Source organism: Hyperoodon ampullatus (genome assembly GCF_949752795.1).
Source record: "Hyperoodon ampullatus genome assembly, chromosome: 6".
Taxonomy (NCBI): domain Eukaryota; kingdom Metazoa; phylum Chordata; class Mammalia; order Artiodactyla; family Ziphiidae; genus Hyperoodon; species Hyperoodon ampullatus.
Genome location: NC_136919.1, coordinates 18,239,892 through 18,264,947, shown reverse-complemented (window position 1 = coordinate 18,264,947; position 25,056 = coordinate 18,239,892). Strand labels below are relative to the sequence as shown.

The following is a 25,056-nucleotide window of genomic DNA, read 5'->3' as shown; positions in this document are numbered from 1 at the left end:
GGGCTTCTCAAAGTGTGAAGAAAAAAAAAACACCCACATACAAGCAAGGGAGAGGCCTCAATATCCCACATCTCTGCCTTGGGCCAGAATGAATAGCACCTCCTGAAAAGATTGGTTTCTGCAATTACATGAGAATAAACAACCAATTAAAACATCTCCCTGCCCCTGCGCCACCCCTGTCTTCCTCTCCTGAAGCTTTCTCAGCCTGGAGCAAGGGGGCAAAGAGGTGACTTTCTCTAATAGCATTTGTGTTCTCTGCCTGAGAGAACGCTTGATGGAAATGGACAAATCAATTAGAAAATAATAAATAATGTGGAAAGGGCCGATCCAGGAAAATCTTGGCTTCTCTCTGTTTTCATTCTCCTCCCACACATTGTTTCCTTTCACAGTGGCCCTGAGTGAGCTTGGACTTGAGGGTGAGGTTGAGGGAAGAATTGGACACATCTAGATTTGGACTTGGCCTTGTCTGTATTTGTGTGATCTCTGAACCCCTGTTCCTTCATCTGCAAGATGGGGATAAATGATAGGAATTGCTAAACATTTCCCGAGGGTTTCTACGTGCCAGGTATTATTCTAAGCCCCTCTACACTTTCTTATTAACATCCTAAATCCTCAGAACAACTCTATGAAGTAGATACTGTTATCATCCTTGTTTTGTGTATAAAGGAACTGAGGTGCAGGAAGTTAAGTAAATAGCCCAAGGTGACCCAGACATCCAGTGGAAGAGCTGGATTCAAACCCAGGACTCTGGCTTGAGAATGAGCCATCCTACCCACTGTGCTACGTGACGTCAAATACTGCAAAGAGATGGGACAACAGGTGTAGCTAGCACAGGGGCTGGCACACAGCAGGAGCTTACTGCGTGCTGTCTTTGACATTCCTCATCCGTACTTGGATCAGAAAACTCATTCAAACTCCTTATGAGGCTTCTAGCCTAAAAAGCTGAAGTAGGGATCTCTGGGGAGAGGAGGTATAGCAGCAAAATTTCAGGTCAATATTTCAGCTTCTGTGGCTGTCCTTGGAATTACTGGTCAGCTCAACCTATACACAGATGTGCCCTTTCTAGGCCTTGCTTGTGTCTCTAGCTCACGCTCACCTTTTTTGGAAAAGCTGCAAAAATTATGGTCACCTGACTATCATGGGCTCTTGATCACACGGGTGGCCAGGAGGGCACTGTAGGTCTCAGACCTATCCTATTGCCGTCAGAGTAGAGGTGCAGGTTTGTGACCCATAGAAATGCCCTGGGAAGCACCAGGCAGCCGTTAATAATCCCAGTATATTGATAAGGAAACTGAGGCCTCATAGGAAGGAAGTGCTTGAAGCGGAGACTGGGCCCTAAATATTTTAGATTTTCTCTTTCCCAATGTAAATTCAGCTCCATCAACATCTCCTGAGTGCTTGCCCAGTGTCAGGCCCTGTGCAGAGAACTGGGTAAACAGAGATGAAGTAGGCACATTCCCTGCCCCCTGGGAGCCACAAACAGTGGTAGATACAGACAGGTAGAGTATTTGGAATGGTGTGAGAACGAGTACTCCTAGGAGGTAGATGAGTACAGAGATGGTAAAGGGGGTGGAGGTGAGATGGGACTCAGGGAAGTCTTCCTGGAGGAGTGGTACCAGAATGGACTTCAGATTTGTTCATCAGGGGATAAAACGGGAGCAAAGTCCCTGACAGAGGGAACAGCATGAGGCAAGGCACCGAGGCTAAAGGCACCGCATCTTGGGGGGCTGGCGGTGGGTGCTGACAACACACAGTGGGAAATTCAAGAGAGGGAACCGAGGGAGAAGAAGCTAAAGGGGGAAACAGGGTCTCGCAGGCCCTGCTGGGGATCTCTGACTTCACTGTTGCACATGTGGGATCCCCTTCTGTGATTCCAGGAGGGAAAGAGAAGGGTAGCATCCTTAGTGTCCTACTGGCCAGGCTCTGCACCAAACGCCCGTGAGAAACCACACGGGGAGAAAGGGGAACTCTTCCAACGAGCTGTGTGACCTGAGCGAGGTACGAAGGCTCTGCAAGCCTCTTTTTCCTCCTCTGGAAAATGGGGATAATAATACCACCTACCTCGGTGTTCTTGAGAAGATTAAAGGTGATAATCCGTGTAAAGTCAGACCACGTGGAAGGGCCCAACACACATTCAATATCATTATTCAGAGACTTGATCTCACCTACCACATCAGGCTGCCTGCTTGCTTATTTATGTATGTTTTTAGTCATTGACTCATTTCCAACTTTACTCAAGAAAGGCTTACCAGCTGTTCACAAGGATCCCTAAGAAAGAAGATGGCAGACAAAATGGGACTGAAAGAAGCATGAGGGTGAGCAGGATCCCTCTCTCAATTTAGAAGATGATCCATTAAATAATATGCTTCCAAGAATATACAACAGAGAAAAGGCAGCCTCTTCAATACGTGGTGCTCGGAAAACTGGACAGCTACGTGTAAAAGAATGAAATTAGAACACTCCCTCACACCATACACAAAAATAAACTCCAAATGGATTAAAGACCTAAATGTAAGGCCAGACACTATAAAACTCTTAGAGGAAAACATAGGCAGAACACTCTATGACATAAATCACAGCAAGATCCTTTTTGACCCACCTCCTAGAGAAATGGAAATAAAAACAAAAATAAACAAATGGGACCTAATGAAACTTAAAAGCTTTTGCACAGCAAAGGAAAACATAAACAAGATGAAAAGACAACCCTCAGAATGGGAGAAAATATTTGCAAATGAGGCAACTGGCAAAGGATTAATCTCCAAAATGTACAAGCAGCTCATGCAGCTCAATATTAAAAAAAACAAACAGCCCAATCCAAAAATGAGCAGAAGACCTAAATAGACATTTCTCCAAAGAAGATATACAGATTGCCAACAAACATATGAAAGGCTGCTCAACATCACTAATTGTTAGAGAATTGCAAATCAAAACTACAGTGAGATATCACCTCACACCAGTCAGAATGGCCATCATCAAAAAATCTACCAACAATAAATGCTGGAGAGGGTATGGACCCTCTTGCACTGTTGGTGGGAATGTAAATTGATACAACCACTATGGAGAACAGTATGGAGGTTCCTTAAAAAACTAAAAATAGAACTACCATATGACCCAGCAGTCCCACTACTGGGCATATACCCTGAGAAAACCATAATTCAAAAAGAGTCATGTACCACGGTGTTCATTGCAACTCTGTTTAACAATAGCCAGGACATGGAAGCAACCTAAGTGTCCATCGACAGGTGAATGGTTAAAGAAGACGTGGCACATACATACAATGGAATATTACTCAGCCATAAAAAAGAAACAAAACTGAGTTATTTGTAGTGAGGTGGATGGACCTAGAGTCTGTCATACAGAGTGAAGTAAGTCAGAAAGAGAAAAACAAATACCGTGTGCTAACACATATATGGAATCTAAAAAAAAAGAAAAAAAATGGTTCTGAAGAACCTAGGGGCAGGACAGGAATAAAGACGCAGATGTAGAGAATGGACTTGAGGACACGGGGAGAGGGAAGGGTAAGCTGGGACGAAGTGAGAGAGTGACATGGACATATACACACTACCAAATGTAAAATGGATAGCTAGTGGGAAGCAGCCACATAGCTCAGGGAGATCAACTCGGTGTTTTGTGTCCACCTAGAGGGGTGGGATAGGGAGTGTGAGAGGGAGACTCAAGAGGGAGGAGATATGGGGATATATGTATACGTATAGCTGATTCACTTTGTTATACAGCAGAAACTAACACACTGTTGTAAAGCAATTATACTCCAATAAAGAGGTTAAAAAATAATAATAATATGCCTGTGACTGACCCAAAGCTTTATCATTCCTATTCTGATGGGAGAATCATACTCCACAAGGGAAGCGTTCTTATTTATTGCACACCTAGGATATGCCAGTCTCTTTCCAAAGGCCATTTCTTTCTCTCTCCAACATATGTTTGTTCGGTGTATTACAGAGCTGATGATCGTAGCCTGGGGAATTAATTTACTTTCCGAACATGTCAGTCTATAGTCTAAATATCTACAATGGCAGCTACCCCAAATGCCATATCCCTTAGCCTATTTTATGGACAAAGAAATAGAGGCTTACAGAATGCAGAATCATCTGTGGGAGGCAGATAATGCCCCAGCGTAAAGAGCATAAGTTTCCAATCTAGACAGAATTGGCCTTGAAACCCAGTTCTGCAACTTCGGGCAACCTGTTTAATCACTTTGGACCACATGTTGCTTATCTTGAGAACAGAGTAATAACACCTCCTTGCAAGATTTGAGTAGAGATGCAAAGTAAGCCTCCTAGGACAGCTTCGTATTTGCGAAATACATGGTCCGAGGTCCATAGTGAATGAATGAAGTAGAGAAGACGCCAAGGCTAGAATACACGTTATCTCTTCCATGGTCTGTTCTCAATCTATATCCATATTATGTTGCCCTATCATCAGTCCATATAGCAGAGTCCTTAGGGGCACAGATGTTGACTTTAGATAAATCTAGGTTTTAAACTGAACTCTGCTATTGTTTATAAGCTGAGCAGTCTTCAAGTTTCTTAAACTCACAAGGACTTAATTTTTTCATCTGTAAAATGGGATTATCTCACTTACCATAGAAGATTATTGGAGGCAGTCAGTGAGGCGATGTTTATAAAATGCTTAGCCAAGTGCCTGGCACATCATGACTCAATTAATTTGGGAGTACCTGTTATTTGAATACTACCTTTTTTGGATGGTGATGACAGCCAAGGTTCTGTTTTCTCTTACAGAGCATACTTGGATGTTAATGAGCTGAAGAACATTCTTAGACTGGATGGATCAACACACCTCAATATCTTCTTTGCAAACTCCTCGGAGGAGGAATTGGCAGGAGTAGCAACTTGGCCGTGGGACAAGGAGGCCCTAATGCATTTAGGTGAGAATTAGAAACTTCTTCAGGAAGAAATTGGATTAGTGCAGGAATACATTTAGTAGTGAGCATGATGATGATGGGGATCTTGGTAGTGATGACGGCGAACAACCTATTTACTTATCACTTTTTTTTTTTTTTTTTTTTGCGGTACGTGGGCCTCTCACTGTTGTGGCCTCTCCCGTTGCGGAGCACAGGCTCCGGACGCGCAGGCTCAGCGGCCATGGCTCACGGGCCCAGCCGCTCTGCGGCATGTGGGATCTTCCCGGACCGGGGCACGAACCCGTGTCCCCTGCATCGGCAGGCGGACTCTCAACCACTGCACCACCAGGGAAGCCCTACTTATCACTTTTCAATTTTTCAAAACTCTTTAGCATTCCTTATCTTTCACCCATCAAGTGATGCTTTGAGAAATATCACAATGGTATTAATCCTGTTCTACCAATAGAGAAACTTAAGATCCAGAGAGGGAATGGGACTTATCCAAGGTCACAAACAAATCAGCGGCAGAACCACAACTGGAATTTAAATTTCCAACTCTCTTCATCTGTTACTTTGTCCTTATACCTCCTGCCTCTTAGTTCATGCAAATATCTTCTCTGCCTAGTAACCACATAGTGCTGGCCCAGCCAGTGATGGGTTGACTTGAAAGATGCCAAAGTGGCAAGGGAGAGTTCGTAAGAACTCCCTGTTCCTCCATATTCCACCCACCAACACCACCAGGAACTCTTCTTACATTCAAATTATGCAGAGCCAAAAAAAAGACATACGTTTACACAAACCAGTCACCAAAAGTCAGAAATGACAGTGGTTTCTGAACCAGGCCCTGTAAGCAAACGTTGTTCTTTAATTTTAATTTTTCCATGCTCTCTTCCAGTACACGTCTATAGGTAGACATGCGTTTTTCAACTTGTGCATATTTGAAATCACAGCATACATGCCTGTGTTCTTTTTCACATAATATTCTTTTTTTCACTTAATATTATGCTATCTACATTTTCCCATGTTGAAACAGTCTTCAGAATTACTTCCCACCCAACTTTTTTTCATTTAACCTCACAAGAGGAAAACCTCTCTCTAGGTTATGTCCAGTTCTCTAAAGACAAGATATTTTTTAATAGCCACATTATATTCCATTCACTGAGGGCACTGCAATTTATTTGGCTATTTTCCCCTTGTTAGAATGTTCCTATTATTTACACCAGTGAATAGTGATGACTCAGTGAGTACCTTCATCTGAGAATGTTAGGGCTCAGCAGAGTGATGGTGCTGGATCTTTCCTCAGGCCTGTCTGGTCTCCTGGTGATACAGCCAGAGTCCAGTAGTTGCTCTAAATCCACAATACCTTGGAGATAAGGGACTCTGCAACTTCAAACAATAAAGTTGTGTTGAGTCAAACTCTAGACTTAGTTCCCTCCAGACCACTGTCTTTTCCTAGTTGTTTTTAAGAGAGTGAAACCAATTTGTGTGCCTGTGTGTGTGCACACACACATATGTGTGGTTGTGTAAATAGACAGAAATAAAAATAAATATCTGGTGGTTCTAACTGGGTGGATTTTTACACCCTAGGAGACATTTGACAGTGTCTAGAGAAAATTTTGGATTTTACAAATGGGGGAATGCTACTGGCATCTCGTGGGTAGAGGCCAGCGATGCTGCTACATCTCCTACAATACCCACAGTAAAGAATTATCCAGCCCCAAATACCAGTAGTGCTGTTGTTGAGAAACCCCGAGATAGATGATGGGTGGGTAGACAGATAGACAGGCAGACCTAGACAGACAGGGGCGAGGCAAAAGAGAGTGTGCAGCTTAGGCAAGCTGAAGCTGATTAGCTTATGTCACATGCCTAACAGGGTGTATGGTAATCTTGCTGGTTCAGGGCCAAAAGACATGGTTGTTCTTAGCTGTGACTTAACAGGATGGCCTTAGGCAAGACTCTCCTTCTCCAGGTCTCAATTTCTTCAGATTTTAAAGGAATAGGTTAGACTTAGAGGGTCTCCAAGGACCCTTCTCAGTGCTGAAATTCTGTCCTCTTGGAAAATCAACCAAAAGGGTCATGATCAGAGTTTTAGGAGGGTTGAACAGCAGGCTTCTAAAATTAGAGAAAAATACTCCTGATGATACCGTGAATTTCAGAGACTGGCTCAGGACCAGGAATACAGAAGGCTATAAATCCATAGCATGTTATAGTATTTCAGGATGATGTCAGCCTCAAGCTATTTCACCTTTTAAGAGAAGCAGTGGAACAGGACGCAAGCTCTGTGCTGTCGCTCTGTGAAAAGGGGAGAGTTGGGAGGGGATGAGGTGAAACAGACAGAGCCAGGCTGGACATTAAGTCTGCAGTCCTGTCATTATCCCTGGAAATACCTGAGGGGTCCTGCCAGCCTCCCATTCCCCATTTACCTCAGTGTTAAAGCTTCATAGAAAGACAGAGCATCATTGGCGCTATCTATCGTAGCTGTTTATTTTAGAGCACGCCAGAGATGCAAAGTCACTTTCCCAAGATGACACAGCCAGTGCAAGACAGAATGAAGGTGGCAGTCCATGTCAGGCTAACTCCAGCTGGCCTCAGCCTGCCACCTCCCCATCCTGAGACATCTCGCTCATAAGCAACTCCTCTGCAGTAGGCCCAATCAAACCCAATTTATTAGAACCATATATATATGTGTGTATATATATATACACACATATATATATATATATTTTTTTTTACTCTCTTTTCCTGCTGGTATGCCCTGATCCCTGGAAAAAGCCTTGGGTGGGAAGGCGATTATGTTTCATATTATGATTGACAGAAAATAATTGAGAGAGATTTCCTGTCTCAATTTCCCTTCCTCCCCGCCTCTGCCTGCCCCCCCACATACACACGCGCGTGCACACAGCCCCACACATCCTCTCATACATCTTTATCTTTGTGCTGGAAGGCTCTGAGCAGTTCAGAATCAATAGACTCCATGAGCCCCATGGCTGAGCAGGCTCACCCTCCCAGCAGTTCAGTCCGAGATAAAACTACCCCCATGCCTGCGCCAGGCTTGCCAGCACAAACCAGCAAGGCCCTGGCTCCTGTCCATTCTTTCATAAGATCCTGCTCTGCACACAGTCACTGCTTGCAGGTTGCTCAGACTTGCATCTTAACCCTCCCTTAAACACACTTGGATTTCCTTCCTTTTTCTTTGGCCGCTCCGCGTGGCTCGTGAGATCTCAGTTCCCCGAACAGGGATCGGAACCTGCGCCCCCAGCAATGAAAGCACTGAGGCTTAACCGCTGGACCGCCAGGAAATTCCCCACACTTGGATTTTCCAGTTGAAATATCTCTCTGCCAGCCTGTATATATTTCTCCAGTGCCTAAAAAGGAACATGGAGCCATGCTATCCATTGATTTTCCTGACATCTGGTCCATCTATCTGCCCAAGTGAAGCAAAGCTCAATCTTTTAAGACGTGGGGTAGATTATTGCTTCTCAAACTGGAACGCACAGGCAAGTCCTCTGGGGCTGTTGTTAAAATACTTATTCTGATTCTGTAGGTCTGGGGTGGGGCCCAAGACTCTGCATTTTTAGTCACCCTCCAGGTGATGCTGTGCTGCTTGTCCTTGAGCTACACCTGGAGTAGCAATTGGTTAGACAGTAAGTAGGGCACTTGCTGTGTGTCAGGTGCTATGCTGGCTGCCTACGCGTGATTACTTAGGCCTCACAAAACATCTTTAATTGGGTCGGCATTCAGCAAATATTCAGCATACATTTAATGAGATGCCATATTCTGGACCCTGTGGTGAGCATTAGCAGTAGAACTCAGATTAAGACCCCCGGCTTTGGAACCCAAGGATCTTGGGTTCAAATTCCAGCTCCCCATTTACTAATTTGATCATGGGCCAGTTACTTCACCTCTCTGTGAGTCAGTGCCCCTCTTACTGGGTTGTGAGATGATTCAATGTGATTATACACATTAAACACTGAGCACAGGGCCTGAGGATACATAATGAATGCTCAAGAAACAGTGGCTATTTTGACCAGTGTTACAATAGTGAGCACACCATGGTGCTGGACTTTATGAATATTCACTCTCAAAGGGTACAGAGCTGCAGAAATGGGATTCAGAGATGGCAATGAACTTGCTCAACTTCACAGAGTTAGTGAAGGCAAAATGAGAACCAGAACCAAGGTGTCTGGCCATGAGGGCTTCATTTAAGCAAATGCGTGTAGAGTGTTTGTGAACCAGGGCGTGCCACGCTTCCTAAGAAGTCGCAACTGAAATGTTGGCCAGCCCAGAAATCAAAGTCCTTGAATTCTAATTATGCCACTTCTTCTAAGTCGTTTGAAATCCCCTAGGTTACGTTGCCTCACTTTTTTAGGCATCGGTGTTTTCAACTGAAAAATGAAGGGATTTGCACAAAATGACTTTTGAGACTCTTTCCTACCCAATCAGTGATTAACACCTCAAGTCGTAACAGCTCTCAGCAGTGGAGTCATAGGGTGGAGAAGCCTGTGGTTACTTTGGGCAGCACCCCATTTACCCTTGATTGATTTGGGGATCCCTGCATCAGGAAGCAGAGTGCCCAGTTTGCCTAATCCTCTGGCTTTCCCCTTGCAGGTGGCATTGTCTTGAATCCATCTTTCTATGGCATTCCTGGGCACACCCACACCATGATCCATGAGATCGGGCACAGCCTGGGCCTCTATCACATCTTCCGAGGCATCTCAGAAATCCAATCTTGCAGTGACCCCTGCATGGAGACAGAGCCCTCCTTTGAGACTGGAGACCTCTGCAGTGACACCAACCCAGCCCCAAAACACAAGTTCTGCGGCGACCCGGGGCCAGGGAACGACACCTGTGGCTTAAACAGCTTCTTCAACACTCCTTACAGCAACTTCATGAGCTATGCAGGTAATGGCCACACTCTGCAGGGTGCACGGGGCTGGGTGTCAGACGTGGCCTCTGGTCCTGGATCAGAGAAGCCTCGAGCAAGCTGCTTGCCTTTTCTAAGATTTCTTCATCCCAACAATTCCTCATCCCAAATAATCAAGATAATATTCCTTCCGTGAGCACCTCGTGGATACAAGGAAGATGTTGTATCTGAGGGCTCCTCAGAAAGATACTTCAGGCAGCTCACCAGGACTGAAAGTAGGGAAACCTGCATAGAAGGCCCAGCTCTGCCACAGGATCACCTAATGCCTTGAGGTCTGTCACATGCTCTCTATGGGTCCCGCTTTTCTCAAGAAAATGGAATCTTTGGAACTCACCTCCAGGGTTCCTCCTAGTTTTGCAGCTGCAGTTTTCTAACCTGGTGGTGGTTAAAACTTTATTTATTTATTTATTTGAAACTTTTTTTAAAACACAGAACTCTCACATGCTCCTTTAGCGTTTTATTATAGAAAAAAATAGAATGCTTTTGGTTTTGCAAATATGAAATTATTACATAAGTTGGTTATGTTTTTCTCCTAACTGCATATATCCTTTCAAAGCCCTTTTTCATACCATCAGTAACAGCGTTAAAGACTCATTCTTTGGATTCTAGGATGCCCTGTACTTCCTTTTAGTGTATATCAAGGCCACTTCCAGCCCTTATAACATCTTTGGCAAATCAGAACAAGATATTCCTTCCTTAGGGCAGTCACAGCTCTCACTACTGGCCACCTAACCAAGAGCTTTTGGGTAAGGCACCACCTGCAAAATTGCACATGGTAGCCCAGCATCCAATTCTATTATAATATTCAACTTAAGTGTTCCTTTCCACTAACCAAAACAAGCGAGCTCTGTGAAGGCGGAGCTTGCCTCTAATACATCACTGTATTCTCCGTACCTAGCACAGGGCCTTGTGCTTTAAAAATGTTTGTTAAGAAGAAAGGGAGGAAGGAGGGAAGAAGGGAAAGAGAAAGGCAGGGAGGGAAGAAAATGAATAAATTCTCTAATAACAGGCATATATAATTGATTCTTATCAATAACAATATTTCTACTTGTAAAAAAGCTTACTGTTCATAAAGGACTGTAATATACACCATCTTATTTAATTCTCACAAGAAACCTATGAGGTAGGAACTATCACCATTTCACAGGTGACAGTACAAGCCATAGGCTGACTGAAGTCTTTGGCTCCAGGTGGCACATCTGACTCAAAGTATTTTTCTTCTTTTTTTTTTTTACAATGGAATTGCTTAGTTAAATCTCTAATTTGATTTTATTTTATTTTTTAACATCTTTATTGGAGTATAATTGCTTTACATTGTTGTGTTAGTTGCTGCTGTACAGCAAAGTGAGTCAGCTATACGTATACATATATCCCCATATCTCCTCCCTCTTGCATCTCCCTCCCACCATCCCTATTCCACCCTTCTAGGTGGTCACAGAGCACCGAGCTGATCTCCCTGTGCTATGCCGCTGCTTCCCACTAGCTATCTATTTTACATTTGGTAGTGTGTATATGTCCATGCCACTCTCTCACTTTGTCCCAGCTTACCCTTCCCCCTCCCCATGTCCTCAAGTCCATTCTCTACGTCTGCATCTTTATTCCTGTCCTGCCCCTAGGTTCTTCAGAACCACTTTTTTTTTTTTTTTTTAGATTCCATATGTATGTGTTAGCACATGGTATTTGTTTTTCTCTTTCTGACTTACTTCACTCTGTATGACAGACTCTAGGTCCATCCACCTCACTACAGATAACTCAGTTTCATTTCTTTTTTATGGCTGAGTAATATTCCATTGTATATATGTGCCACATCTTCTTTATCCATTCATCTGTCGATGGACACTTAGGTTGCTTCCACGTCCTAGCTATTGTTAAATAGAGTTGCAATGAACACTGTGGTACATGACTCTTTTTGAATTATGGTTTTCTCAGGGTATATGCCCAGTAGTGGGATTGCTGGGTCGTATGGTAGTTCTATTTGTAGTTTTTTAAGGAACCTCCATACTGTTCTCCATAGTGGCTGTATCAATTTACATTCCCACCAACAGTGCAAGAAGGTTCCCTTTTCTCCACACCCTCTCCAGCATTTATTGTTTGTAGATTTTTTCTAATTTTTTAATTTAATTTTATTTATATTTTTTATACAGCAGGTCCTTATTAGTCATCAATTTTATACACATCAGTGTATACGTGTCAATCCCAATCACCCAATTCATCACACCACCACCACCACCCCCGCTGCTTTCCCCCCTTGGTGTCTATACGTTTGTTCTCTACATCTGTCTCAATTTCTGCCCTGCAAACTGGTTCATCTGTACCATTTTTCTAGGTTCCACGTATACACGTTAATATACGATATTTGTTTTTCTCTTTCTGACTTACTTCACTCTGTATGACAGTCTCTAGATCCATCCACGTCTCAACAAATGACCCAATTTCGTTCCTTTCTGTGGCTGAGTAATGTTCCATTGTATATATCTTTGTAGATTTTTTGATGATGGCCATTCTGACTGGTGTGAGGTGATACCTTCTTATAGTTTTGATTTGCATTTCTCTAATGATTAGTGATGTTGAGCATCCTTTCATGTGTTTGTTGGCAATCTGTATATCTTCTTTGGAGAAATGTCTATTTAGGTCTTCTGCCCATTTTTGGATTGGGTTGTTTGTTTTTTTAATATTGAGCTGCATGAGCTGCTTGTATATTTTGATGACTTCAAGTATTTTGTTTTCTCGTTTACTCTCATGCCTCTCTTCAAATGAGACCTAGCTGATGGCTGAGTGGGATATTGAGCATTTTGGGTGGCTTTCGATCTCTGTCCCACAGAGATGCTTTGGGGGGCCGCCCTGAGTGGCTGTGTGACTCTAGGCCTCCATCTCTGCTTGAACCAGGGGAGCCCCCTTCCAACAGTTTTCCATTTCTGTTGGAGTTTTGCCTCAGATTGCATTTGAAGAGAGGATTTCCCTCCTGAAACCCAATGAATTCGATGATTGCCCGTGGGTCTTCCTGGTTTCCCATTTGGGCTGATGACCTCTGGGGGCTTCTCCAGTTTAAGGTTCCTACAGTTCACACCTGAGGTCTCTTGAAGGGTCAGTACCCAGCCTTGGCACCATAAACGGTCCTTAGGTTTGAGTCTCTAAAAAAGACCCGAGTACTGGGTATTTCCTCAAAAGCAGATTCCTACTGGGCTCCCATTCCCAGCCAAGCCTGCATCTCACATCCGGTGCCCTGTCCTCTCACAGGGCCCTGCTTACGTTCCATTTCTATAGCACCTTTCCTTGGCCAGCTCAATGCACATGGAAAATAAACAATAACATGAGTTTGGAAGTTTGCCGGCCTCTTAGGGGTCAGGAGCTGCCACTAGCTACCAGACCCCCAAAAACTAAATCTTTTTTTGTTCCCCTTTGTACAGATCTAAAGGGTGATTGATTTAATGTTGTTTTTTTAAAGGAACCCCTCAGCTCAGTGACCCATTAACAGCAGAACTAATTCACTGAGCTACGATAACAAACTTACACCCGCAAAAGCATATTCAAGGCAACCACGAACTTTGAAATGTTTGTTTTCCTTAGGATCTCTGATAGATGAGGTGACAAAAGCAGCTGGATGAAATTCAAAATGCAGACCAGGATCGGGTTCTCAGGGCTGGGGAGAGCAATGCACAGGGGGTTTGCAGTCAAGGCAAGAGGGTGGAGACCTTGCCGGCTCAGCTGCGCCGAGTTCCTTCCTTCCTGGGTCCTCCAACTTGCTGCAAAGCTGTATGTGTTCTGTGTCTGTGCTGCCCTGTATGGTAGCCATTAGCCGTTTGTGACTATTGAGCACTTGAAGCACGGCAAGTGAGGCTGAGGAAATGAATTGTTAGTCCTAAGTAATTTTAATTAATTGAACATGGCTGGTGGCAGGTCTGCAGAAATTACTGAGTACCTGTGGCATGCCAGACACTGTGGGAAACACTTCTTAGGCTTGTCTCATTGAATCCTCAAAATAACCCAATGGAGTAAGTGCTATTACTATTGCACCCATTTTACAGATGCAGAAAGTGTGGCTTAGGGAGTCTAAGTCACTTTCCCAGGGTCACACAGCAAAAACAAGGCATGCCTTCTATTGCAGAGCCTGCATTTAAGCAAGAATTATTTGGCTCCCTTTCTGATACTGAGGAAGTTTCAGAGAGTCCCACCTGCTCAGATTAAGCAGACACCAGGCAGGTGATGGGGCAAGCCAGGTCGAGCACCGGGTGAGTGCGGTCACGTTGAGCTGTTGGATAATCCCCAGGCAGATAGAAGGCAGATTTTCCTTCCTGAAGGTAATAGGCCATAGGGAGCCAACCAAGAGGACCCTCCAGGCCTTGCCTCCTCAAGAGTGTGGAAACCAGGCCTTCCCCAGCCTTTGGGAGCAAGTGTCTTGTCTCGTTGTTCTGTGTGTCTCTTTTAATATGCACATACGTTTTGTCCAGAAGTCCCACCTCTAAGAAGTATATCCTAAGGAAATAAATCAGTTGATGTGTTTAAAGATTTAGTCCTAAAAATGTTCTTAGCAATGTTTATTCTCCAACTATTAATTAGGCATCTACTGTCTGCCAAGCATAGAAAAGAAGTGCGTTTATACGTGTGAAAAAAACAGAAGCTTCCTACAAGTCCAAAGAGAATGGGTTGCTGAAGTAAATCACGAGGTACCTATACGATAGAACATTATGTGATCGCTGAAGATGCGTAGCAGATGGTTGAGAGGCACAAAGCAGAGTAACACAGTGGTTCAGAGTGTGAAGTGTGGAGTGTGGGGACCAACTTGAATCCTCTGTGTGCTAGCCTTTGACCTCAGGCAAGTTACTTCTCTCTGGGCCTGTTACTTCATGGATACCATGGAGGTTAATCACCCTTACCTTGCATGACAGTAGGTGTGATTGTACAGGTGAAGGCTTTTGATCTGTCCTTGGTACTATAACTCGTGCTCAATAAGTGACAATTAGTAGGATTTTTTGTTCACTGTTTAGCGTGAAAACAGCCCAGAGCCTAATGTATAGTGTAAGACCTGGAATATATATCATATATCATCACAAGTGTATATATGATGTTTGTGATGATAAGAATTACAGAAATTCACTGTAGATATTCACATCCATCTACACATACATATGTGTATATACTAGATATTAATTGTATTATCTCTAGGTAATGTTTACGGTAACGTTTATTTCTCTACAATATTCTAAGCACATTCCAAATGCTCTACAGTGAATATAATCACTTATTGCTGTTGCTATTATTATCATTATTTTTAAAACAACAAAAAGGCAGAGACTTTTACAAAGGGCAACTCAGTTATTCACGCACTAGAAATGGGTTAGCTTGTTAAATGCTTTCATCAGCTGCAGGAAGCCATTAGCATCATGATTCCTTATTTTACAGCAGGTAGAAATGAGGCTGTCAGGGGTCAGCATTGTGCCCAAGGCTCCACAGGGAGTGGAGGCCCTGAACCTCCATGCTCTGTGCCCTTCCAGCTACGGATGGAAGTTGTTCTTTTTTTTTTTTTTTTTTTTTGCGGTAGGTGGGCCTCTCACTGTTGTGGCCTCTCCCGCTGTGGAGCACAAGCTCCGGACGCGCAGGCCCAGCGGCCATGGCTCACGGGCCCAGCCGCCCCACGGCATGTGGGATCTTCCCGGACCGGGGCACGAACCCGTGTCCCTTACATCGGCAGGTGGACTCTCAACCACTGCGCCACCAGGGAAGCCCGGAAATTGTTCTTGAGAGCAGAGTTTGATTAGAAAACTCAGGCCACAACTTCAACAGCATGGGGACTGGTGCAGGCCCCCAGAATACTGAAATCCCCCAAAGTCCTTTCTGCTTGGGGACAACGTGGGGACAGAAGAACAGGATGGGTTGGCTGGTCCTAGAGACCAGGATCAAGTGGCCACGGATATCAGGAGGGAAAACCTGTGATGGCAGAAAGCTAAGAGGGGCTGACCCGAGACGTTAGCTAATGGAGGCAGAGCCTTTATGATAAACAGAAACCCTTGCCTCACCCAAGATTCTGGTAGCAGTTCAGTCTCTAAGCGATCTACCCTGGGAGGGACATTTTCCGACTTCAGCTTTAAAGTTCAGATACAGTTCTGTTCTCCTACCAGGTTCTATCACCTATCCATTTTTCAAACTTTTTTATTGACAGACATGGAAACGGCTAATGTTTAAGTTATAAAAGGAAAATATGCTTCTTTGGGGGAAGAAAAGCAGACAAATCAGAATGTAGAGAGGAAAAAAATTGCAGTTTTTCTTCTTCATTCATCTTGATAAATGCTTTATACGTTCCAGCTGGTGGAGTCCACACCACAACTCTTAAGTAGTGGGTTGATTTAAATGTCCCCAATTTACACACAAGGGACCTGAGTTTTAAAGTTACTTCCTTGGTTTGGAAATGACTGATTAGAATTCTCTTCTGTGCATGTGCCTCAAGGTACAGAGTCATCCCCCTATTGACAGATGGATGTGTTATTTCTAATATTTTTACTATGTAAATGATGCTTCAAAAGACAGCCTTGTATGTATGTTTTCCCTCGTGTTTGTGCATGAGTATCGATCTGTTGAATTCCTAAATGGGATGTTGTGAGATCAAAGAGAATGAATATTTTACATTCTGTTATTTTTTCCTGCTTCTAGTTTTCCGGCACTCACCAGCCCTCATATGCACTTAGTGCATATGCATGCGCGCACACACACAGGCACCATTCCCGGTCCCGAGGCAGTGAGCGTTCACTGAGCATTGGTCATACCTCTTGATGTTGCACTTTTCATAACCCTCAGCAGTGTTCTGACATAAGCACTCTTGTTATCATCATCATCTCCACTTTACAGATGGGAAAACCGAAGCACTGAGGGCATAAAATCATTTGACTCCAGATTCCTGATTCCAGGTTCCTCATGCATGAATCTAACTACAGAACCCCTACTTCCTTAGCCATCATGTCCTTCTCCTGCCTGTAACCTATCCAGCGGCTTTTCCAAAGCTTTCAGGATGAAGTGCAAAGTTCATAGTAACAAAGGAAAATGCACCTGATGACCTAACCCTTCTTAGACCATCAAGTGCATTTGGACTCTATTCTCCAGGCAGTGGGGACCCCATAGAACGTTTGGTATCCAAGGATTTACATGGGGGTGTCTGGGCTTGAGAGTGATTTGTGTAACTAGTCACTCTTTTACAGTGTTTTCCAAAGGACACCCAGTGTATGAAAGACTTCCCCAGGGTGCTGGAAAGGAGACTGTCAAAAATTGCTAAGGGGATCCGAGGCAGCTTCTGTGTATAACCTCCTTGTACCCCGTCCCTTCTCAAAGCTGGATTCTCAAGGTCATGTCCAACTGCCCAGCACCTGCCCAAAGTTATTTTCTGTTTGTTTGATAAGGGGAAGTGAGTTTATGCTGCGAGATTCCCAGTGGCGGGTTTGTTTTAAGATCTGGCGATCCCCGTGCTCCTCCGTCTGGGGCCCAGCTGCAGAAACCCTGACCAGGCGGACACCTCTGGGAAGTGGTGTTTTTGGAAACCAAGCCAAAACAGCGCCTTGCTCCGCCCCTGGGGCAGCTGAATAAAGCTGTTGGAGGGAGAGATGGGAGTCCAGCTTCTTCCTTGGGGTGGGGGGTTGGGGGCGGGTGTGGATTAGTCTCGGGTCGTGGCCTTCATTCCGCATCCTAGAAAAGAGAGACTAGAATTGAAGGTCGTTAGATCTAAAGACATTCAGAGATTGGATTCCAGCCCCCCCAGACTCAGGCTCAACTCCTGTTTATCAAGCACCTGCAGGGTGCTTTGCCCAGACAAGGTCTCATGTACCCTCAGGAAGAAGTTCTCATATTGATTAGAGACGTGGCCTTGGAGTCCAGACTGCCTGGGTTCGAATCTCAGATCTGCCCCTAGCTCTGTGCTCTTTAAAAAGCAGGTAGACCTCTCTCAGCCTCAATTTCCCCCTCTGTACAATGCAGAAATCACAGTATTTACTCCAAAACTAGTGGGAGGGTTATACGTGTCCAAAGCACAGTGCCCCGTGCCTGGGAATTTCCCGGGGATAGCACTGTGCAGAAGGCGTCATTGTCCTTGTGTTCCCGCCGTGGACACTGAGCCTGGACTGCTTCTGCGTCTGCCTGACTCCTGGCCGGTGCTTGCTGCACAGGACACGTCGGCTCTGCAGGCCTGAGCTCCCCCTGCCGCCATGCCTCAGCTTTCTTTCTCAGTCTTAGCTGTGCAACCTGGTTGACCCTCCAGTTCCACCTCCAGCAACCTCTCCGGTTCATCCACCTTCCTCAACATGCCGACTCGTCTTCATCAGCAGTCAGGGTCACAGACCTGAACAGCCTTATAACCACCTTGACCCACACAGCGAACTGACCTTCACTCTATAACTAGGCAGGTAGCTCCTTGAGGGCAGGAATGTTTTACGTTCCCTTGGCCCTTGGCTTAGAGCAGAGACTATGGAATCGATGCTCAGAAAGCTTGTTGGAAGGCCAGTATCACTGCATCAGTAAATAGCACAATTAATGAATGAGTGGATGAATGAATGTGAAGGCGTGAGTGAAGGAACAAGGGAGTGCGTAAAAGAAGGAGTGAGGGGATGAATGAGTGAATACACAAGGAAATGAGTGGATGAGTGAGAGAGGTTGAATGACTGGTGGGGAGGGAGCGGACAAGGGAATGTGTGACTGACTGACCAGTGGATCTGGGCCCCGTGGAAAGCAGCTTGTCTTGCCCTTGTCCTTATCCATGACCTCCCTCTCCAGGCTCAGACGTGCCTTTTCAGTTCTATCCGCCCTCCCCTTCCTCCTGTTCCCTCTCACCTGTCTCCAGAAGTGATGACTGCACTAATTTGTTCACAGACCATTAACTCTTGAGCACTGGAAGAGGCCAGCTCTGAGTTGGCAAGGGCTGGGGTGCTGGCTCTCGGTCCACCAGGAGACATCATCATTCTCTTGCCTGCCCGCCCGTGCAGCGAGGTTCTTATCTCTCCCTCTGCCCGCTTGCAGATGACGACTGCACTGACTCCTTCACGCCCAATCAAGTCGCCAGAATGCACTGTTACCTGGACCTGGTGTACCAGAGCTGGCAGCCCTCCAGGAAGCCGGCGCCTGTCGCCCTTGCCCCCCAGATCGTGGGCCACACGACCGACTCCGTGATGCTGGAGTGGTTCCCGCCCATCGACGGCCACTTCTTTGAAAGGTGAGTGTGGCCTGTGAAGTGTTGATGCCCCTCTCTCTCTCCTGCCAAGAAGAGGGAAACTTGGAAGAGAAGCAGCCTTGGAGAGGGATTTCGCTGTGATGTTTGTTCTTGATCTTGTTTAACGAGGGCCCGCCACTAGCACAGTGACTGGTCCATAGAGGCACGATGTAGATTTGGGGGTCAGGGAATACATGAATGATCGCTAACAGAAATTAATGAGTAATGATGCATATTTTAAGTGGTGAATATTTAGCTTCATTTTATTATTAAAAACATGGAAACCTCTGTCGCCAGAACCTCCTCTGCGATGGAGGTGCTGGTCTCATCTCTGTGAGCTCGGGAGTTGAAGTTGCCTCTGGTTAATGGGCTAACACCTTCCTATACGTGTAGTATATGAAGGGTACATTATACATGAATATACAGGCATATATATACACATATATATAATTTTTTTAAGGCTTTTAGCTTTCTCTTGAATCAGCGTTAAGCTGAGCAGGGCTCAACACAGATTTTTTTTTTTTTTTTTTGGCTGCATTGGGTCTTCGTTGCTGCATGGGCTTTCCCTAATTGTGGTGAGCAGGGGCTACTGTTCGTTGCGATGTGTGGGCTTCTCAATGCGGTGGCTTCTCTTGTTGTGGAGCATGGGCTCTAGGCGCATGGGCTTCAGTAGTTGTGGCACGCGGGCTCGGTAGTTGTGTCTCGCGGGCTCTGGAGCGCAGGCTCAGTCGTTGTGGCGCACGGACTTAGTTGCTCCGCGGCATGTGGGATCTTCCCGGACCAGGGATCGAACCCGTGTCCCCTGCGTTGGCAGGTGGATTCTTAACCACTGCGCCACCAGGGAAGTCCCACATATATTTTTGTAGAATTAGAATCTGTGCCTGTGCCTAGTGTTGTTTTATAGAACTGAAGGTAGAATTTTTAGAAGATCAGAGGATGATAAACTGAGGCACACGATACCTCAGTTCAGCTCCTGTCTGCCACTCACTAGTGGTATGGCCTTGGGCAAGTCACTTTCCCTCCCTGAGTCTTATTCTCAGCTGAAAAGGTGGGTCTAATGATGCCTCCATGGCCTGAAGGTGGAAACCTGAATCAAACGGTTTCTTTTGCTGCCTTTCAGCATTGGGACTCTCTGAGGAGCTCAAGCTTTAGGGGATTTTAAAGGGTCATGAAACATACTGCGATGTTGACCTCTATTTTGTTTGGAACTCGGCTATAATTTAGGGTAGATTAGTATATTGCCCCCCTTCCAGCCCTTCTTGGGGATGTTTTATCCAATAATGATGATACAACACTGATGATGGTGGAAATAATAACCAGCTAATGATTAATTATTACTCTATGGTTGTGGTTGTCAGCATTTATCAAGTGCTTACTCTGCACTGGATTCTGTACTAAATGCTTTCTATACAGTCTCATTTAATCTTTCCAGTAATTCTATAACAGGGAAGTCAACTTCTGCATTTGCCAGATGAGGTAGGGACTGGCGCACAAAGAGGTGGAGAGATTTGACCAAAAGCCCATAGCAGGTGGTGGGAGCTGGGCTTCGACTCACATTTTGCAGTGTCTTATCTGAGGCTCTCATGTTCTTCCATTAAGTCTTTCCAAACTTTGAATTATGAAGGAGGTGTGACCCCTCCCCTCAAAAAAGGCCACAAAATGTGGCAAGGAACTCTCACAAGTATGGGTGTATACGTGTGCATGTGCATGTGTGTGTGTAAAACATATATTATTAGATCATGGCATCACATTAAATTCGGGCTCCAGTTTTCCACACTACTATCAGTCCCTGAATCTAGAACCTTCATTTGACAGCCGGATGGATGTGATCACGGGGAAAGGAAATGCACTCCCTAGGCCCTCTGTAGAAACCCCCCCTTCCTCTTCCCCAGCCATCCTCACTGGGAGCTTAGAGCTGGGGTTGGGAAACCTCATGTGACACTTCAGAGCAGGCTTTCCAGCAGCCCATAGATTTATTTATTTTTTTCTGTGGCAATGAAGAGTATCAGACTTTTGGTCAAGGCTTGGCCTCGATTCCACTTAAAAATGGAAGTTTTGTAAATGAATCTTCCTGTGTATGTATTCAATTTGTATTTCATAAAGCAGTTTTTGTCCATTAAATAAATACCATCTGATTGTTGGAAACCTATTGGAGGGTTAATTGTTGTGTAATGAGATATGTCTCTATTACATAGTGCCCTCAGCTTCAATCAATATGTTTTTAATAACCTATAGTCAGTTGGTACTTGAGGCTCATACAATAGCTATTCTGTTCAGTCTAAGATTTCACAACGGAGTTATCATATGTTAAATTAAAACTGACATTTTAGAAACATGTCTAATTAGGGTTAACAGCTATGTAGACCATAGTCTATGGCTAAAGGAAGTAGGTCAACAAGTTCAATAAATTGTTGTAAAGGAATGGAACTATCACTCTCCCATACACACAGAGTTCATACTGGTGGAAATTGGCTTAGTACAAAGTGCACGAGCTTTGATGTCAAGTTGTCTGTGTTCCAGTCTCAGCTTCACCACTCCCAGCCTATGGGACCTTGGGCAAGTCATCTCCCTTCTCTGATCCTCTCTGGCCCTCTGAGTCTTGTTCCATAAAAGGTGCTAACCATGCTCACTTCACCTGGCTTTTGTGGGGAATTCAACAGGATGACCTCTGTGCTATGCCTAGCACACACGCTCTCTGTTCAGGAAATACAAGCTCCCTTCTTGTACAGTTTTCCAGAGCTGTTGAGCTACTTGAAAAGTTCTCTTTCCCTGCAAAATCTCTGGTGTTTTCCACTACATTCATCAATGCCAACCTCTCGCCCCTGGCCATCCTCATGTCCTCCTGCTGTTCCTCACATCTGTGGCCTAAGCGAATACAAGGGTTTTCCTTAAAAAAACATATTCAGATCCTCCCACAGCCTGTGTCCTCACACATGGGCAACTGAATAAATAATTCAAGGCCACCCCTGGCTTTTTTAACTCCTTTATTTTTATCTGTCTTGCAAACATGTGTTGACTAGATGGTTGCATTTTTCTGAACAATGGGCTGTGGTGTATTGGAAAGAATGCTGGACTGGGGACCAAGAGACCTGGGTCTGAAGTCTTTGCAACCTCATCCATTTCTTCTTCCTCTTCAGCCTCACTTTTCTGATCTGTAAGCTCAAGGGGATCTAGCCTTGCTCAACCAAGGTTCCTTTTCCAAATCTCAGAACACAGAAAATGACTTGAGTACCTGTTTTCTCAGTTCTCCTCAGGATGGTACATAACTAGTACCATCTTAGATGCATAGGAGAGAGGTTAATTCATTATGTACAGTGGATGCCTTAGAGAAACACTGTTCAATAGAACATTCTACAGTGTCCAATATGGTGGCCATTAGTCAACTGTGGCTGTGGAGTAATTGAAATGTGACAAGTTTAAATGAGGAACTGAAGTGAATTCTACATTTATTTGATTTTAATTCATTTAAATTTAAATAGCCACACGTGATTAGGGGCTGCTGTATTAGACAGCACAGATTTGGAGCTTTAAACTTTGATTCTCATGGAACCTGGGTAAGAAAGATGATCTCTTCCAGTGTTAGCATCCTGTATTTCTATGATTTCAGTGTGTGTGCGTGTGTGTGTGTGTGTGTGTCTGAGTAGATACAGGTGCCCATTGAAATCAAAGAAATGCCAAAGATTAGAAACACATATTGTACATTCCCTGAATGTGTGTAAGATACTGCCTGATTTTGGTAAAGCCCATTTTGACTCTATGACTTTCTGAGCTATGATTTTGGTGTGGTTACTTTGTACTCATGATTCTCAGTTTCCTTAACTATAAAATGGGAACGTCACCCACCATACTCAGGATCACCCACCTTTGCTATGTAGTTACTGACTTTGCTTTTACTTGTGCCCACTTTATTCTTCATTCATCATTCAGACTGATCATTTTAAAATGTGAATTAGGTCACGTCACCCACGTGTTATAACCTTCCAGTGGTTTCCCATTACTTTATGTGTAATCTAACACATAGTCTACAGCACCTTCCACGATCTGGCCTTTGCTTCTCCTACTGCTCGTTCCTTCATCTGTGACTCTTGCCCCTCAGGTTTCTTTCAGGACCCCTATGGACCAAGCCCTTTTTTCTTGCTTAGGTCCTTTACATACCTTCAGACTGAACCTGGAATGCTTTACTCCCACTCTGTGTCATTCTTCACCATACCTTGACTAAGATCTCCTATGATTGTGCCAATCTAAATAAGCCCAGCACCCTCCACCCCATTATTCTCTCCTACATCATCTATCAACTTTCCTTCTAGAAATGATGAATCTGTACTTTTATATCTATTTATCTGTTTGTTTAGGGACCGTTGCCTCTGCTGGATGGAAAGCTCTTGTGAGGGCAGGTACCACACCAAATGTACTCACCCTTGGATGGTGAATGTCTGGTAGTTGTACGGTGCTAACAACCAGAGGCTGTTCAATGAGTATCCACTGAATGAATAGATGAAATATTGAATGAACACATGAACCAGTGATTGAACATGAGGGAATGCACTCATGTTGGTAGAGCTCTGTGTAAATTAAGCACATTTATTGTCAGGTGGATGATGGCTTATTCACTCATCAAAGTATTTACTGGGAACCTACACTGTGTCAGGAACTCAGTGAAGTGCAGGTGACTATATGTGTGTCATCTAAAACAAAGCATCTAAAGAAGTAGAAAGGCTCAATTACCATAAAGGTCGGTGCGACTCCTGATTCCATACAAGGACGTTTGTAATCTCACTGTCGTCATAAAGCCAGTCCCGTGACTCTGAGTTGCTATGCATGGATTGTGGTCATTGTAATGGAACCAGAGTGGTGCTGAGCACCTCTCTCTCCACTCCTCATCCCCTGCCTGCAAGCATATTTGTATAATCATCATTATTGCTAGTCCAGGAGTACCTTATACATACTGCAAATATATAGAAAACGAGAAGGAATAAAAGTAGGGAGGGAGGAATCATCCTGTGTTCTACCACCTAGAAATTGCTGCTGATAATATTTTGTTGCATTAAGATTATTAGAACAGCATTGAGATGCTGCTATAGATACAGTTTTGAATATGACTCTTTCACTTAACGTGATAGCTAATGCATTTTTCCACAAAATTTAGTAGTCTTTATAAGTATTTTTTATAAAAACTGCTTACCATTCCACTGAGCAGATTAACCTTAGGCCATTTAATCATTCTCTTATCACTGAATATTAGTGTGCTTATAACATTTCTACCTATGTATGGCTTCATATTTACAGTGATAAAGCTGAGGATGCAGAATCTGCAGTTTGAGGGTCTAGACTAAGTTAATCATGGGTCTTAGCAACATATTGGAATGACTGGTATTTATCCGTCCACACATACATACATACATTAAACTACATATGTTGACCACCATGTAAGCAGATAAGCAGGGACGTGAAGTGTTCAGATTTAGGTTTGGGGTTGAGCTCCCTGGCAGCTGGGTGGAGGAGGAATAAGGACCACCAGCAGACTGTGATGTTGACAAGCATGTGAGTCCTGGGGCTACGGAGGTTCCCTATGAAGCAGAAGCCCTAAGGCTTGAGATAGGGTTCCTCCACTGTATCTTTCAGGTAGCCAGAATATAGTGATTCTTCTAGGAAAGAGGTATTGGAAGGACCATTGCATTTTGAGAAATAATGGGTTGGGCTATGACATTTCTTGACATTTTCCCTTTCCAGTCCCTCTGTAGGAGTTGCTCAGATTTACAGAGTTTTGGGCTTGCTCACCCTCGTGCATGAGGAGAGAGCTTATCCCCCTCCCTTCCCAGCAACTGTCTCCTAATCAGGAGCCAAGTCTGGAGAACAAGTAGGATCCCAGAGGCTGTTGTGGCTAAAGGGAGATTGAATCCAGACACATAAGACACTAGATGATAGGGAAAGCCACCGTAATATTCTACTTCTGGGGCTGGGCTGGTCCCATTGAGGGATTGGCTTGCCCCTTGGAAAGCTGCTAAAATGAATTAGATGGCATGGTTAGGAAACCGTCTTTGACTGTAAAATCAAAGAGTGACTCATCCA

At 44.4% G+C, this 25,056-nt stretch overlaps 1 protein-coding gene across 1 annotated transcript in view; it reads left to right on the top strand.

Moving 5' to 3' along the window:
* Positions 1-25,056, top strand: part of PAPPA (pappalysin 1) — a gene marked incomplete at both ends in the record, with an annotated part of 252,378 nt that overhangs the window by 51,163 nt on the left and 176,159 nt on the right. The window contains 3 exons of the mRNA XM_079706315.1: positions 4,761-4,906; positions 9,491-9,784; positions 18,798-18,990. Of these exons, the coding sequence (XP_079562441.1) occupies positions 4,761-4,906; positions 9,491-9,784; positions 18,798-18,990 (633 nt within the window). The remainder of the gene's footprint in view (positions 1-4,760; positions 4,907-9,490; positions 9,785-18,797; positions 18,991-25,056) is intronic.